Source organism: Ranitomeya variabilis, chromosome 3 (genome assembly GCF_051348905.1).
Source record: "Ranitomeya variabilis isolate aRanVar5 chromosome 3, aRanVar5.hap1, whole genome shotgun sequence".
Lineage (NCBI taxonomy): Eukaryota > Metazoa > Chordata > Amphibia > Anura > Dendrobatidae > Ranitomeya > Ranitomeya variabilis.
The window spans coordinates 502,886,466-502,903,838 of NC_135234.1; the positions used below are offsets into that span (position 1 = coordinate 502,886,466).

The window sequence follows — 17,373 nt, forward strand, 5'->3', positions numbered from 1 at the left end:
GGGGTCATTGTCCTGTTGAAAAATAAATGTTGGTCCAACTAAACGCAAACCGGATGGAATAGCATGCCTCTGCAAGATGCTGTGGTAGCCATGCTGCTTCAGTATGCCTTCAATTTTGAATAAATCCACAACAGTGTCACCAGCAAAGCACCCCCACACCATCACACCTCCTCCTCCATGCTTCACGGTGGGAACCAGGCATGCAGTGTCCATCCGTTCACCTTTTCTGCGTTGCACAAAGACACGGTGGTTGGAACCAAAGATCTCAAATTTGGACTCATCAGACCAAAGCACAGATTTCCACTGGTCTAATGTCCATTCCTTGTGTTCTTTAACCCAAACAAGTCTCTTCTGCTTGTTGCCTGTCCTTAGCAGTGGTTTCCTAGCAGCTATTTTACCATGAAGGCCTGCTGCACAAAGTCTCCTCTTAATAGTTGTTGTAGAGATGTGTTTGCTGCTAGAACTCTGTGTGGCATTGACCTGGTCTCTAATCTGAGCTGCTGATAACCTGAGGCTGGTAACTTGGATAAAATTATCCTCAGAAGCAGAGGTGACTCTTGGTCTTCCTTTCCTGAGGTGGTCCTCATGTGAGCCAGTTTCTTTGTAGCGCTTGATAGTTTTTGCCACTGCACTTGGGGACACTTTCAAAGTTTTCCCAATTTTTCGGACTGACTGACCTTCATTTCTTAAAGTAATGATGGCCACTCGTTTTTCTTTACTTAGCTGCTATTTTCTTGCAATAATACAAATTCTAACAGTCTATTCAGTAGGACTATCAGCTGTGTATCCACCAGACTTCTGCACAACACAACTGATGGTCCCAACCCCATTTATAAGGCAAGAAATCCCACTTATTAAACCTGACAGGGCACACCTGTGAAGTGAAAACTATTCCCAGTGACTACCTCTTGAAGCTCATCAAGAGAATGCCAAGAGTGTGCAAAGCAGTCATCAAAGCAAAAGGTGGCTACTTTGAAGAACCTAGAATATTAGACATAATTTCAGTTGTTTCACACTTTTTTGTTAAAGGGCATCTGTCACCCCGTTTTTTCCGTATGAGATAAAAATACTGTTAAATAGGGCCTGAGCTGTGCATTACAACAGTGTATTTTGTGGACCCCGATTCCCCACCTATGCTGCCAAAATACGTTACCAAAGTAGCAGAGTTCGCATCTCGGCTTCAGGAAAATGGCCGCCGCGATCTCCATCTGTGCACGCGCGGCATCCCGCGGCCATTTTCCTGAAGCCGCGGCCAGCAGAGCGCCGCTTCTGCGCACGCGCGGCCAAAGGAAGATGGCCGCCCCCACCGATCACCAATGAAATAGTGCACATCGCGCTCTTTTAACTCCCCTGTGCAATGGATTCGGGACCTTGGGCATGCGCAAACCACTACGCCACCAACGGAAAACTAAGCAAGATCTGGGGGAAGACACCACGCCCTTTTGACCAGACCAGCCTGATTGACAGGCGAAAACGGCTACTTTGGTAACGTATTTTGGCAGCATAGGTGGGGAATCGGGGTCCACAAAATACACTGTTGTAATGCACAGCTCAGGCCCTATTTAACAGTATTTTTATCTCATACTGAAAAAACGGGGTGACAGGTGCCCTTTAAGTATATAATTCCACATGTGTTAATTCATGAAAATACAGAAAAATCTTTAAATGAGAAGGTGTGTCCAATCTTTTGGTCTGTACTGTATATTTGCTTGTACCTCCATAAGTAGAAGTAAACGTTACACTTCTTGATTTGAAAGTTATAGACTACTTAAAATGAGTACATGAGCTTCAATATTTCTAGGGAAAGGAACTACGGGAAAAAGAGCCTGATGATTTTGTCTTGCTTACAGGTATCACAGTCAGATACAGAATCTCAGTTACTCTTACCCTCTTCCATTGATGAAAACACGCCCACGAGGAATCAAAAAACAAAACGCGCATAGGGGCGCATGTCTTCATCAATGGACGTCGATATGGGTAAGAGTAACTAATGGGAACAGCGGCCTTTCTACTGCATGGGTCTTACTATTTGGTCATTGACCTATTTAACGTTTGGGATACTTACATTATTATACGTCTGTGGTAGGAAAGAGCTCTATCCCCTTTAGTATTGATTAATGCACTGTCACTTTACTTGTATATACAGTTTTCCAAACTGGTTTATTCTGACTTTTTTGAACACTCTTTCCCACATCTAATGTCTGTGGTGCGACACTTTTTACTGGTGCACCTGCACCCTGTATTCAGACAGCTCTGTTTTGATACTTTTGCTCTAATATTTGTAACTGATTCTATGGTATTATTTAATTTCTGTTATTAAAGTATACTCTCTTTAATTATTTTTGTTATCTTTTGTGATTGATATGCTCCAATTTTTGTATTTGAAGGTATCACAATTATTACAATATATTAAAGCACCACCTTAGTGTTTTTTTTTAAAATTTCCGTGCTGGAGTGGTGCTACTAATCTAAGTTCCCTGAGCTTAGACATATACTTGCCAGCTGCGGGGGTTCAGCTCTTCCGTCATTGCTCCTATCCCACGCTGGCATCTTATGAACTTCTGACTGACCGGAAGTTAGAGGTAGTGGTCACAATCTCTCAATGTAAGTTTATGAGCCTCGTTCTGGCTCTATAGACTTACATTGAGCTGTGACTTCCGATTGATCAGCAAACACTGGAGCCATCTAAGAGGTCAGAACCTGCTAGAGACCGACCGGAGCAGTGTCGATAGAAGGTGATGGTAAGTATGGTAAGCTGTTAAGTATGAGACAGGGGACAGGGAGCTTAGATTAGTGACAACACTCCAGCGCTGCAATAACAAGTTATTATTTCCTTGGGATAATCCGTATTTGTTCCTATATAAGTAAATGGTATCAAGACACATATCACTATCAAGTTTACACATTTTTGTTGTACTTCCTCAACTGCACCAAAGTGAAGTACAATGCCGGTAAAGATTGATTTGGAAAACCTAATTTCCTTTAGATTCTGATGAAATTAAAATCTGTAAAATGTCTTATTTACTTGATTACTTGGTTGCTTGAATTTTGGCTTTTCATCACTTCATGTTAAAAAATGTGTTACCCAACATTGTATCATGTGATCATGTGTGGGTACAGTGTACAGTATATAGAATTGTGATTATGGTATTTTTTTTTTAGCTTATATTGACTTCTGGGCTGTAGGAATTGGCATTCATAACACATACAGTATACTGGAGTATACTGAAACTTTTTTTTTTATCATAGGTTTATGCCTGTGTTGCATATAAAAAAAGCTTATTGCAAAAATAATAATAGCACTGCATTAAGTCATGTGTATGAGGCCTTACAGATTAATGTGCATTTTCTAGGGCTGGTGGGTGACAATGTGGGTATCCTGTATCTTGGCAATCTTCCACTTTCATACAGCCTGCCCCTTTGAATCCGCTCATTGTAGTCCTATTTGTTACATTGTTACTTTATATTTTATTTTGTTTACTGGCTACAAAACGTTTATAATATTTTTTTCCTTTGTCATCAAGATTTATTTGGAAATGACATAATATATCATTAATAACTCTATAACCCTTCTGCCCCCCCACCGTATGTGATGATTAGATTCTATGGAAACCTACATAGTCATCACAGTTGTCTTGCTGTCATGAGATTCACATTCCTATCCCAACATGTGCTCTGTTTTTAGTTATAGTGCCAAGTTTGGTCCCTTCTACTGCCAGCTGTTAAATATCTTAAAACTGACAAGTTAAAAATAAATAAAAAAAAAAAAGTATTAGTTGGTTTTACAGGATGACTGCGCTTACAAGCTTCAGTTATGACTTCTTGTAAAGCTTCAAACTGAGGGTTTTTTAATGCCCCTTAGTAACAAAATGGATCTTACAGGTTATAAGTTGTATTCGTACTAGTACATATTTGTCTGTTTATCTTCATTACCTGAACTTTTAAATATCCAGTCCAAAAATACCAGCGTGGTCCTTGCTGGGGGCTGCGCACTCCTCATGATTAACAGTTGGACCGCGGCATGGCCGTACTACCGTCTCGAACTGTGTTCTCTCCCGTGATGCTAGCATCATTTGAGAACATGAGCACAGGAGGTTTCAAGTCAGGAATCTGACCAGGTCAGTTAAAAAATTATCATTTATTCAGATTTATTACTTCTGAGTTTTGAATTGTTGTCTTGTTTCATAACTCAATTATATCCCATTTTTATTTAAAGGGAACTCTATTGAGCTGCAGATATGGGGTTAATCTGCAAGTTAATATCGTTGTAAAGACGTGCGGCTGACAAACTTTATTCATCCTGCAACCTCCGGCTTTCAGTCATAGATGCGCCACTCAGTCCATAGTGAGCGGTGGCTGTAACCACACCCCGGCACTGACTGACAGCCGGCTCAGATGTGCATCAGTACAGAGCTGGCTGTCAGTCAGTGCTGGGGCATGGTTACATCTGCCGCTCACTATTTACCCTATTCATTCAATTGAGAAGAGACCAAACACAAACCATTGTGTTCTCCAATTCAGCGCAGGTTCATGTGGTTATATGACCAATCCAGTTTCGTAGCTACCAGGGGTACAGAGGGTGCGGTCGCCCCGGGCCCACCACTCACCACTCACAGGAGACCACCCGGAGCTACACTACCCTTAATTATATCAGTGTGCACCCACTGATATAGTTAAGCTCCATGGTAGACACAATCTCCCTGCACTACCTCGGGCAGTGGCTGGAGAGAGGCAGTGGAGTTATGCTCCCCCTCCTGTCGACACTGTACCTGTAATATTAATAATCTTTATTTTTATATAGCGCTAACATATTCCGCAGCGCTTTACAGACATTATCATCGCTGTCCCAATTGGGGCTCACAATCTAAATTCCCTATCAGTATGTCTTTGGAATGTGGGAGGAAGTCGGAGTACCCGGAGGAAACCTACGCAAACACAGAGAGAACATACAAACTCTTTGCAGATGTTGTCCTTCGTGGGATTTGAACCCAGGACTCCAGCGCCGCAAGGCTACTGTGCTAACCACTGCACCACCGTGCTGCCCGTATCCAGTATACAGAAGACACGCACACATTGCACGCTCAGTGAGCCTAGCCTGTCTGCTGCAGATAAGTCAGGGCCATGGCGCTGCTTCTTCCATCTAGAGAGGAGCAGGCTAGTAACAGGACACAGTGCTGTATAACAGCTCACACTTCTGCCTGTACTGGCCGGAGGTGTCCGCACTATGCAGGGAGGAGGCAGCAGGACTCTGCTCCTCTCCTGATAAGTCCCGGCTGGACTCTTGTGCTGTATCTGCAGTTTCTGAGGCACAGTAGATTTATGGCGGCAGCTTGAACTTTTAAACAGATCGGGTCACTGTCAGTGCAAATCCCCCGAGCATCACCCAATCATATAAATCTAATGGTTCCTTAGATAGAGAAACAAGACTGGTCAGTAATGTTCACTGATAGACGTGGCCCCGGCTGCAGGACCCCACAGGTGAGGATATATGTCTCTTTCCTATATATCTATATACTGTATATATAATCGCGAGTTGCGACTTCTGGCTGCTGTCCCCGAATCCCATAAGGCACCACGGCAGAGTCACTTGCGCGGGCGCAGTTCGTGGCCGCAAGGCCGCAAACTGCGCCAGCGCAAGTGACATACACGTCTCCGCTATTCCCACGGAGGCGCAGTAACAGCCGCGTCGTTACTACGCATGTGCGGGAATAGCGGTGACGTGTATGTCACTTGCCACGAATTGTGCCTGTGCAAAAATACAAAAATGCAGGGGGATAACATAGAACAGATATGTTGGAAAGTGCAAACGGTGTGAGACATGTCCGCTGCTCCTGTCAGCACCACTAAGCATACACAGATGTTCATTTCACCGCACTCCCTATGCGATAGCATCGGGCCTATTTCTAGTATATATAAAAGAGACATATATCCTCATCTGTGGTGTCCTACAGCCGGGGTCACATCTACAAGTGCACATTACTGACCAATCTTGTCAGTATATATACCTTGGATTTACTGATATGAGATCATACAGACATTGGACTGGTGGGATCCTGACGGCGGTAAAATCAGTGATGGTCTTGTGGAGATATTTTTTTAGTTACAGGAGGATCATCGGCTGAGGTTCTTATACCCACGATTACAGTACGACACAGTTGTAATCGGGTTAGGGGATTCCACTCAGATGTCTCGCCCCCCCCCCGAGCTGAACCCCTAGCTACACCTCTGGACCCATCCCATTAATAAGACTTAAAACTTTATGACAGTAAACCTCATTTGATGTTTTAATTCTTCATGTAACATTTACGTCTTCATCTCACATTTTCAATTATGATATAGGCATATAATGGTTAGGGTTTAAAACTTGTGAAATGTGACATGTTAGCTGAACGTGTGTGGGAAACATTCTTGTGTTAATATTTTCCATAGCACAGATAATAATGAAATCTGGTTTTATATTTCCTGTATACATTAAATAGCACAGCGAGTGTGAAACCATAAAGTCACATATCTGTTTGTAGGCTGCACATGCCTTTCCCTTTGAAGATTTTTTTTCCATGTATAATATACATGGTATAAAATTGATCCTCACAATTCTGGATGGTTCATCTGCACTGGTCTTGATAACAGAATATACTCCTGTTTTGGTAATACATAACCTTTCAGGTTAGTCCACTATTGAAGGGATGTTGTAGTTTTATGTACAAAGCTATTCTGTTTTCTATTAAAATTTGGCCCAGATTCAGTAAAGCAATTATGCCAGAATTGTGGCATAAAATACTTTGAAACATCGCAGAGTTTAAAAATGTTGCGACTTGGCGTTTTCACAACAGTTTTGGCCAGGCCTGCTAGTAAAGCTGAGACGCAGCTGTGCAAAACTGGCGCATGACAGGGGCATAACACTGCGTGGAGATGACCACTTGTCAAAATCATGACTAGTTGCGGCGAAACTTCTGCCATAAATCTTACGCTAGTCGCTAAGTGGAGTTAGATTTGTAATGAGCTGCACATCACTTGTCAGACTTGCCTGACTCATTAAGAGGGACTCTGTCAGCACAGAATGACAGTTCAAACTAAGTACATGAAGTCCATGCTGTCAGACTCTGCATCACCTTCTCCATGCGAGTGGCAGTGGTGTATTGTTCTCCCAGCCCTTCTCATCAGTTCCTGGGTCACTTTGCCACATGGCTTCCACACTTTCTCTGCTGTGAGATCCCCACCCTCATCATGGGTGATTTCAACATCCCCATTGCTTTCCCCCTCTCCCCATCTGCTTCTCACCTTTTTATCTCTAACCTCTTTCGGCCTCTCGCAGCATACTAACTCTCCAACGCATGAAGACGGAAACTCCCTCGACTTGGTCTTCTCCCGGATTTGCTCAGTGGACGATTTCACAAACTCCCCTCTCCCGCTCTCTGACCACAACCTTCTTTCATTCTCTACCAAGAACTGCCATCCCGCTCAGGTCACCCTCACTTTCCACACGTATAGAAACATACAGGCCATTAATACCCAGAAACTTATGAAGAACTTGCAGTCCTCATTGGCCCCTATCTCCTCCATCTCATGTCCTGATTCTGCATTGATGCACTATAATGAAACACTGCAACGTGCCCTGGATGAAATTGCACCTCCTTCACATAGAACAACTCGGCACAGACGGCGACAACTGTTGGCACATGCTGCAAACACATTTCCTGCAGCGGTGCTCCATGTGCGCTGAACGTCTGTGGAGAAAATCTAATCTACCCGAAGATTTCATCCATTATAAATTCATGCTTAAAACATACAACTCTACCCTTCACCTCTCCAAACAAACCTATTTTAACACCCTCATCACCTCACTGTCCAATAACCCTAAACGTCTCTTTGACACTTTCCATTCTCTACTCAACCCAAGAGTGCAGGCTCCAACCACGGATCTGACGATCTGGCCAATTTCTTCAAAGAAAAAATTGACCACATCCGACAGGAAATTATCTCCTAATCCCTTCATACCATGCACTGTCCTCCCTCCCCCACTGCATCTAGTTCACTCTCTGACTTTGAACCAGTTACAGAAGAAGAAGTAATCAGGCTCCTTGCATCTTCTCCCCCGACCACTTGCACCAGTGACCCCATTCCGTCACATCTCCTCCAGTCCCTTTCCCCTGCTGTCACCTCTCACCTAACAAAAATATTCAACCTCTCCCGGTATCTTTCCCTCCTCATTTAAGCATGCCATCATACATCCATTAATTAAAAAACATCCCTCGATCAAAACTGTGCCGCTAATTATAGACCGGTCTCTAATCTTCCCTTCATCTCTAAACTCCTCGAACGCCTGGTCCACTCCCGTCTCATCCGCTATCTCTCAGATAACTCTATTCTCGACCGTCTTCAATCTGGTTTCCGCTCTTTACACTCTACTGAAACTGCACTCACTAAAGTCTCTAATGATCTACTAACAGCTAAATCTAATTGTCACTACTCCATGCTAATTCTCTTGGATCTCTCCGCAGCATTCGATACTGTGGATCATCAGCTCCTCCTCACTATGCTCCGCTCCATCGGCCTCAAGGACACCGTTCGCTCCTGGTTCTCCTCCTATCTCTGACCGCTCCTTCACTGTATCTTTTGCTGGCTCCTCCTCCTCTCACTTTCCCCTTACTGTTGGGGTTCCTCAAGGATCAGTCCTAGGCCCCCTCCTTTTCTCTTTGTATATAGCCCCTATTGGACAAACAATCAGTAGATTTGGTTTCCAGTACCATCTCTATGCTGATGACACCCAATTATACACTCCTTTTCCTGATATCACTCCTTCCTTTTTAGAAAACACCAGTGATTGTCTTACCGCTGTCTCTAACATCATGTCCTCCCTCTGTCTGAAACCGAACCTGTCAAAAACTGAACTCCTCGTGTTCTCTCCCTCTACTAACCTACCTTATCCTGACATTGCTATCTCCGTGTGTGGTTCCACCATTACTCCCAAGCAACATGCCCGCTGCCTTGGGGTCATCCTTGATTCCAAGCTTTCATTCACCCCCCACATCCGATCACTGGCTCGCTCTTCTTATCTGCATCTCAAAAACATTTCTAGAATTCGCCCTTTTCTAACTTTTGACTCTGCAAAAACTCTCACTGTTTCATTCATTCTTGTCTGGACTATTGTAACTCTCTTAATCGGCCTCCCTCTTACCATACTCTCCCTGCTCCAATCTGTCCTGAATGCTGCTGCCAGGATTATATTCCTCGCCAACCGTTACACCAATGCCTCTACCCTGTGCCAGTCATTACACTGGTTACCCATCCACTCCAGAATCCAGTACAAAACTATTACCCTCATCCACAAAGCACTCCATGGCTCAGCACTGCCCTACATCTCCTCCCTGGTCTCAGTCTACCACCCTACCCTTGCCCTCCGGTCTGCTAATGACCTGAGGTTAGCATCCTCAATAATCAGAACCTCCCACTCCCGTCTCCAAGACCTTTCACGTGCTTCGCGAATTCTTTGGAATGCACTACCCAGGTTAATACGATTAATCCCCAATCCCCACAGTTTTAAGCGTGCCCTAAAAACGCATTTGTTCAGACTGGCCTACCGCCTCAACGTATTAACCTAACTATCCCTGTGTTTCATATTCAAAAAACTTAAACCATAATCAGGTTCCTCGCATCATGTTCTCATGCACTTTATGCAGTTAATAGCCCTCTGTGTCTGTACTGTTACATACTTAGGCTGTTAACTGGTTCATGCAGCTTTACATGAACACCCGATCATTTCACTATGGCTGGTCTGAACAACGAAAGCAATTGTTACCATCCACCTCTCGTGTCTCCCCTTTTTCCTCATAGTTTGTAAGCTTGCGAGCAGGGCCCTCACTCCTCTTGGTATGTATTTTGAACTGATTTTTGTTATGCTGTAAATTTCTATTGTGTGTACAAATCCCCTCTATATTTTGTAAAGCGCTGTGGAATATGTTGGCGCTATATAAATAAAATTATTATTATTATTATTATTATGTACAGGCGCTCAACACATCATGGCAGAGCCAATTATTTAAATACACCGTACAACCTGCTTGTTTTCCATCAATCTCCACCCTTTTCTGACTATGAATCCAGAGATGTCAATCAAAGGAAAGGGGGATGGAGATTGAGGAAAAACACGCAGGTGTGAAGGTGTATTTAATGATTGGAACTGCCATTATGCCCCAAGTGGTGAGACTTAGTTTGATCATTCATTCTGTGCTGACAGAGTCCTTTAATGACTCGGGTCTCTCTGACTCCTGCACGCTCCCTCATTAAGCCTGATGTGTATCAAAGCCATATCAACTGCACAGCAGTCCATTCTGCTCAGGTAGACTGACAGGCAGGCTTGGAATGGCCCACAGGAAAATTCTCCAGTGGGCCCTTGTGCAAGAGTGAGCCATCACCCTCTTATATAAGCAGTACTTGGCACAATATATTTGATTCACTATGTACAGACAAAGGCAGCATCTTATTCATTTAACAGTGTATACATTTATGATTGACAATAATGTCACATTTGCATGTAGCTGAAAAGTGGGGCCCTTGAGTTGGTTACTGGTGGAACCTTGGAACCCAATTTGATACTGCTGACCAGTCTCAATCTATACAGAGAGCTGTCAGCAGGGCCTGACTGGCCATCTGGAAATTCTGGCAAAGGCCAGAAGGGCCTGTCTGGTCATGGGCCGCCTAGTCTGCTACTTTGTTAAAAGAATCGGTGTTCTCAAGACATCCATACTGTTAAGAGTTGTGACGGAGCCGAAAGTCGCTGACTCCGTCACTTACCCCAGCAGGCCACGGGTATCATTACAAATATTGGTCTGTGGAAAATCTTGCTTTCCTCCCTCCATCCAGGGTAAAATTACTAGTAATATTTCCCATCTGGTGCTTGGGGACAGGGACAGCATGGGCCTGTGTGATTGCAAATGCCAGTGATGAAGTTCAGCCCCAGTCCGTACCTGGCTCCCAGTCTAGCTGAGTAAGTGAGAAGAAGCCAGCAGAGACCTGCCTCTTGGACTTCCCTGTCCGCACTTTTAGCTACATTTTCCTCTGAAACAATGCAGTGTTTTAGAGTAAAACATGGATGTTTGTAGTAGAGGAGCCAGTCTTACATTCCTGATGCCCATGGTCCAGGCTGCATAAATCATGGGACAGGTTCCCAACAATACAAATTATTTTCTTTCTGATTTATAGGAATAAGGCTGTGTGCACACGTTGCTGATTTTTCGTGGTTTTTTCACGTTTTTTCGCAAAAAAAACGCTATAAAACCGCAAAAAAAAGCATACAATATGCATCCCATCATTTAGAATGAATTCCACATGTTTTGTGCACATGATGCATTTTTTTCCGTGAAAAAAACGCATCGCGGTAAAAAAACGCAGCATGTTCATTAATTTTGCGGGTTTTTTGCGGATTTCCCACTATAAAATGCATTGGGAAATGTCCGGAAAAAAACACATCAAAAACGCGGCAAAAACGCGCAAAAAACGCATGCAGATTTCTTGCCGAAAATTTCAGGTTTTTCTCAGGAATTTTCTGCAAGAAATCCTGAACGTGTGCACATAGCTTAACAGGACAACTTACTGATACGTCTGACTAAGAGTGGTCATTGACATGTCACAAGATTTCCAATCTGTTCCTGATATTGCTTTGTTACTATTATTTTAGAAATGCTCTTACAGGCAACCCTGCGAAATATGAACATTGTACTTTATTCTTGCAGGCCAAGCTGATGAATTATATTAGCAAGCAGCTTCGGTGCAAGCTTCAAGTGCCTCATCCGGAGAGAACACCGATGCTGAACCGATACCCCAAAGTCAATGACTGGCTCTATACAGTTGGTGTGAGAAATGAGGTTGTGCAGGTGAGCTTTCATTCATTCATTCGTTCACAAAAATAATTTATAGTTTTATTTTAGCCTCTACATTCTTATTTCATGTCCACAGAACCTTACAATAGTTAGGTCTAATGATGGAATATATTCAAAAACTTTCTTACACTGACAAGATGTTGCATTGATATATGGCTGGATGACAGATCTATTCCTCCCTGCCCTGCAGATGTTGTTACTTAGATGGAAATGCAGGACCCGCAAGCCTAACCTATGAGTTCCAACTTGCTCCCTTCTCCAGGGCAACAGCTGATAACAAAAAGTATTCCCATTAATCGTATGACTAGGGCAACAGTGGTAATTATTGCTCCCCACAGACATGGGACATTGGGGCTCATTTTTCTAAAATTGGCCAACTTTTAGACAGTGCAAACATGGACAAGATACCATACATACTGGTCGTAAAAAGTTTGATACATTTGGAGCATCTTTATATTGCAGTGGCATTATACCATCTATTAGATGGCTTACTTTGGTCCACTAAGTTACACCAAATTTTGGCTCAGTTTCAGCACACAGAATCTCAGTCTAGGCTCTGCCACTTCTCCTATCAAGCAATATTCCCATTCTGATAGGCCAAGCTCCTTGTCAAGTCAAAAAAGGTGATGAATGTGGTGCAGGACATGCAAGACAAAATTAAGCCAGTGTTGTAGTGCATGTAGGTTAGTAAATCATTCCTATTATTTTTAGTTTCTCTGATAATATAATGAATTTAAGGAACTTAATTCTGATATTGATCCCCACTGTGCAGAACAACATCAATTTGTGGCAGTGTCTTGGTACCATTTTGATTGATCGGAAATGTTACAGGTATTGTAGGGGTTCAGCTCTCTGGTAGCCGCTTGGATACGCACATGCATAGGGGTTTTTTTTAATCAAAACTGCATAAGGTTTATTTAATTGCTCATTATAAACTTTACAGCTTCAAAATGAAAACAGCCTTCCTTAAGTACAAATGCACAACATAAACAGGTACAATGAACAAAGTAAATGTAGCAGCCTTGCTAATCTCTGTATTCCTGGCAGTATCAGCTCAAGCAGTTTATAATGTGTTCACCAATCAAACACCACTGTTCATCCCCAGCCCAAAATCCACTCTGCTGAGCTAACCCAGCTGCTGTTATTAGGCTTGTAAGCCCCAGGCTGGATTATGGGAGCAACCTTTCCCATCCAGACTCTATTGGTTGCTCCTAAATGCTGGACCCAAAATCCAGTCGAATTAAAATTCCCTCTGTAACCTAGTGTTACTGTTACAGGCTTTACATTACCAACCACCACATATCTGTCATCCAGGACCTTACCTCTTGCTTTTTTACATACTGTTTAAGTGATCATGAATGTCACATCTGTAAACACTGCCTTGCAGTACAGACTTTAAGGGGTTGTTATCAATAGTGGGACCCCCACTGATCCCAAGAATGGAACTCTGTAAACTGGGAACCAGGCCCTCAGAGCCCTGTCTTTCATACAGAGGAGGTGTGTTTATTCTTTATGGAACACTGTAGTCGAATGTTGCTTACTCTATCACTGCTATTTAACCCCTTAATGGCCACTGTCTACAATTAACAGCCGCATTTAAAGGAAACCTGTCAGTTGACACATGCTGCCCAATCCATGGGCAACATGTATCAGGTTCTAGCTGGATGAACTCATCCAGGAGTTTGTTCTCCCGGTGTTTGCATGGGTTTGCTCCAGGTTTCCCGGTTTCCTCCCACATTCCAAAGACATACTTATAGGGATACTGATAGTGCAAAGTTTAAAGCGCTGCGGAATATGTTGGCGCTATATAAAAATAAAGATGATGATTATGATGATCCAGGCTTGTGTGACTCACATACACTGCAGCATTTCAAGAAAAACATACTGTAAATGTAGCTGTCTTTACTCCGCTGTCAGTTACTGAAAGTTTTTTGCCTACATGCAAGTATAGGCAGAGACCTGTCACTCCGGTGCTTCGGGCAGGGAGAAGCCACCAGGGAACGGACCTCAGACTAGTTGGACAGGTGGTCCCCTGTGGCTTATCCCTGTCCTCTGCAGGGAAGACTATTAGTATATTTTTCTCTGAAACACTGCAGCCATTCCGGTGGCTTGTTTATATGGGCACCTATGGGTCTCTCCAATGTGATGACAGAGTGCTGATGGTTACCATTGCAGCCAGGGTGCTGCTGGAGGCTCGTGGGCCAGTTTAAAGGCCACCAAGGTCTCCCGAACTGACCCCATTAGACTTTTATCCTTGGGGTCATCTGAAGGCAATTGTCTATGCTGTGAAGATACAATATGTGCAGCATCTGAAACAACAGATACTGGAAGCCTGTGCTAGCATTTCTTCTGTGGTGTTGTTATCAGTGTGTCAAGAGTGGGAGAAGAGGGTTGCATTGACAATCCAACACAATGGGCAGCAGTTTGAACACATTTTATAAGTGGTCATAAACTTGTAAATAACTCATGAAAGAATACAGTTACGTTAAAACCAAGCACACCATTGTTTTTATTGTGAAATTTGATGTGTCACATGACCCTCTACCCATTGAAAAAAAAAAAAGTTTGATCCAAAATGCCCGACTTCAAAATGGCCACCATGGTCACCACCCATCTGGAAAAGTTTTCCCCCTCCCATATACTAATGTGCCACAAACAGGAAGTTGATACCACCAACCATTCCCATTTTATTTAGGTGTATCCATATAAATGACCCACCCTGTATATAATATGAGTTTCACTTTTTGTATTGAATAATTGAAATTAATTAACTTTTTGATGATATTCTAATTTAGTGAGAAGCACCTGTGCATATGACAAAGAGCTAAATAGAAGAAAATAGAAACAGCCAGTGGGTGCGAATAAAGGCCAGCATATGGGTATAGCTCCCTGAAAGCATCCAGGTAACCATACAAGAAATACTCTTGTCAGGACAAGACCCCAAAGAGGGGACCAGAAAGAAAGAGGGAATTAGAAGAGGGAAGGTAAAATATTACTCATGTAAATAAGAAAGTGTGCGCCCTGGTACGTCTTGTTGTCCAGACTGGGTATACGTTCAGGGGCCTATACCTATATGTGAACATTTATAACCACATACTGGCTGTTTGTATTTTTTTCTGTTTGGCTCTTTATCATATACATTCATCCTCAACTTTGTTGGAATTCATTTTTTAATAAAAAGTTATATACCGTATATACTCGAGTATAAGCCGAGATTTTCAGCCCCAAAAAATGGGCTGAAAGTGCCCCTCTCGGCTTATACTCGAGTCATGGTCAGCGGGGGGTCGGCGGGTGAGGGGGAGCGACGACGGTCACATACTCACCTGCTCCTGACGCGGTCCCTGCATGTCCCATGGTCTCCGGCGCCAGCACCTTCTTCCTCTGTTCAGTGGTCATGTGGTACCACTCATTAAAGTAATGAATATGGACTCCACTCCCATAGGGGTGGAGCCGCATATTCATTACTATAATGAGTGGTACCATGTGACCGCTCACTACAGGAAGAAGCTGCGGGCACCGGAGACCATCTGTCCGGGAGAAGCTGCCAGGGACCGCGCCGGGAGCAGGTGAGTATTTCATATTCACCTGTCCCTCGTTCCAGCGTCGGCGCCGCTCCGTCTTCCGTTTCGTCTGCAGTGACTGTTCAGGTCAGAGGGCGCGATGACATATTAGTGTGCGTACCGCCCTCTGCCTGAACAGTCAGTGCGGAGAGACGGGACGCTGAGGAGCAGCGACGAGAGGGAGTATGTAATTTTTTGTTTTTATTGCAGCAGCAGCATTATATGTGGCACATTGTTATATGGAGCGTCTGTGGGGTCATAATGAACTGTATGGAGCATTATATGGGGCATACTTGTATATAGAGCATCTTATGGGGCCATAATGAACTGTATGGAGCATTATATGGGGCATATTTGTATATGGAGCATCTTATGGGGCCATAATGAACTGCATGGAGCATTATATTGGGCATATTTGTATATGGAGCATCTTATGCGGCCATAATGAACTGCATGGAGCATTATATGGGGCATATTTGTATATGGAACATCTTATGGGGCCATAATGAACTGCATGGAGCATTATATGGGGCATATTTGTATATGGAGCATTTTATGGGGCCATAATGAACTGCATGGAGCATTATATGGGGCATATTTTAACATGGAGCATCTTATGGGGCCATAATGAACTGTACGGAGCATTATATGGGGCGTATTTTGTATGGAGCATCTTATGGGGCCATCATGAACTGTATGGAGCATTATATGGGGCTCCTGATTCAATATGGATATTCAAAAACACTTAAACTACTGATGTCTCAATTAATTTTACTTTTATTGGTATCTATTTTTATTTTTGAAATTTACCAGTAGCTGCTGCATTTCCCACCCTAGGCTTATACTCAGAGTCATTACGTTTTCCCAGTTTTTTGTGGCAAAATTTGGGGGGTCGGCTTATACTCTGGTCGGCTTATACTCGAGTATATACGGTAATTGGGTTGTCATGCCTTCCACTCTGGATTTACAATATGAGATGATAGGACCCTCACCTCGGCTACAGGGCTACGTCTCATGTTGTGTGTGTGTGTGTGTGTGTGTGTGTGTGTGTGTGTGTGTATATATATATATATATATATATATATATATATATGAATATATATATATATATATATATATATATATATATATATATATATATATATATATATATATATATATACACATATACAGTGTGTGTGTATATATATATATATATATGAATATATATATATATATATATATATATATATATATATAGTAGAACCGAAATGTCGCTGATCCCCAATGGGTTATTAAAACACTATTTTTTCATTTTGTCAATGGTGTGCTGCCTTCATTTTTTTGCTACTATATATCTTTACATTTATATACTGCATATCTAGTATATATATAGAGAGTTAGAGACATATTCTAATCTTTGCTGTCCTGCAGCCGAGGTGATGTCTGTCAGTACAGTGCATGATACTGACTACTCATGGCAGTCCCTCTAACTGAGCATCAGGGGCTGACTGGCCCAGGTGGCAAAGAGGCAAATGCCCCCCGGGCCGCTCCCCCAGCATCTGTTCAGGGCCGGCTGCCTGGTGGTGGCTACAGCCACACAGCAAATTGTGCGCAGCCATGTCTGCTGTACTGTGACACGGCTGGCAGCAGACACAGCTGCATCACAGTTAGTGCACACGTCTGCGCTGGGGCCAGGAGCTATACTTGGCTGTCACCTTGACGGCTGCGCAGCTACTGCTCCCTTCATGTTCTCTATACTTCCAGGTTAGGTGTTGGGCATGCGCGATGGCGTCCTCACGCACACGCCGACATGACCCGGATGCTAGAAGCAGAGAGGCACTGCAGGGGAGCGACTGGTGAGGTAAGTATGACAAACTTTTTTGTTTTCTTTATAAAATAAATTTAATGGTGGGTAACTGCAAGTTATGAAGTGGGGGGTGTAAGGAGGCTGC

General features: G+C 43.2%; 1 protein-coding gene across 1 annotated transcript in view; it reads left to right on the top strand.

The window, feature by feature from the left end:
- Positions 1–17,373, top strand: part of KSR1 (kinase suppressor of ras 1) — a 260,113-nt gene that overhangs the window by 108,584 nt on the left and 134,156 nt on the right. Inside the window, exon 2 of the mRNA XM_077296854.1 lies at positions 11,733–11,873. Coding sequence (XP_077152969.1) covers positions 11,733–11,873 — 141 coding nt within the window. The remainder of the gene's footprint in view (positions 1–11,732; positions 11,874–17,373) is intronic.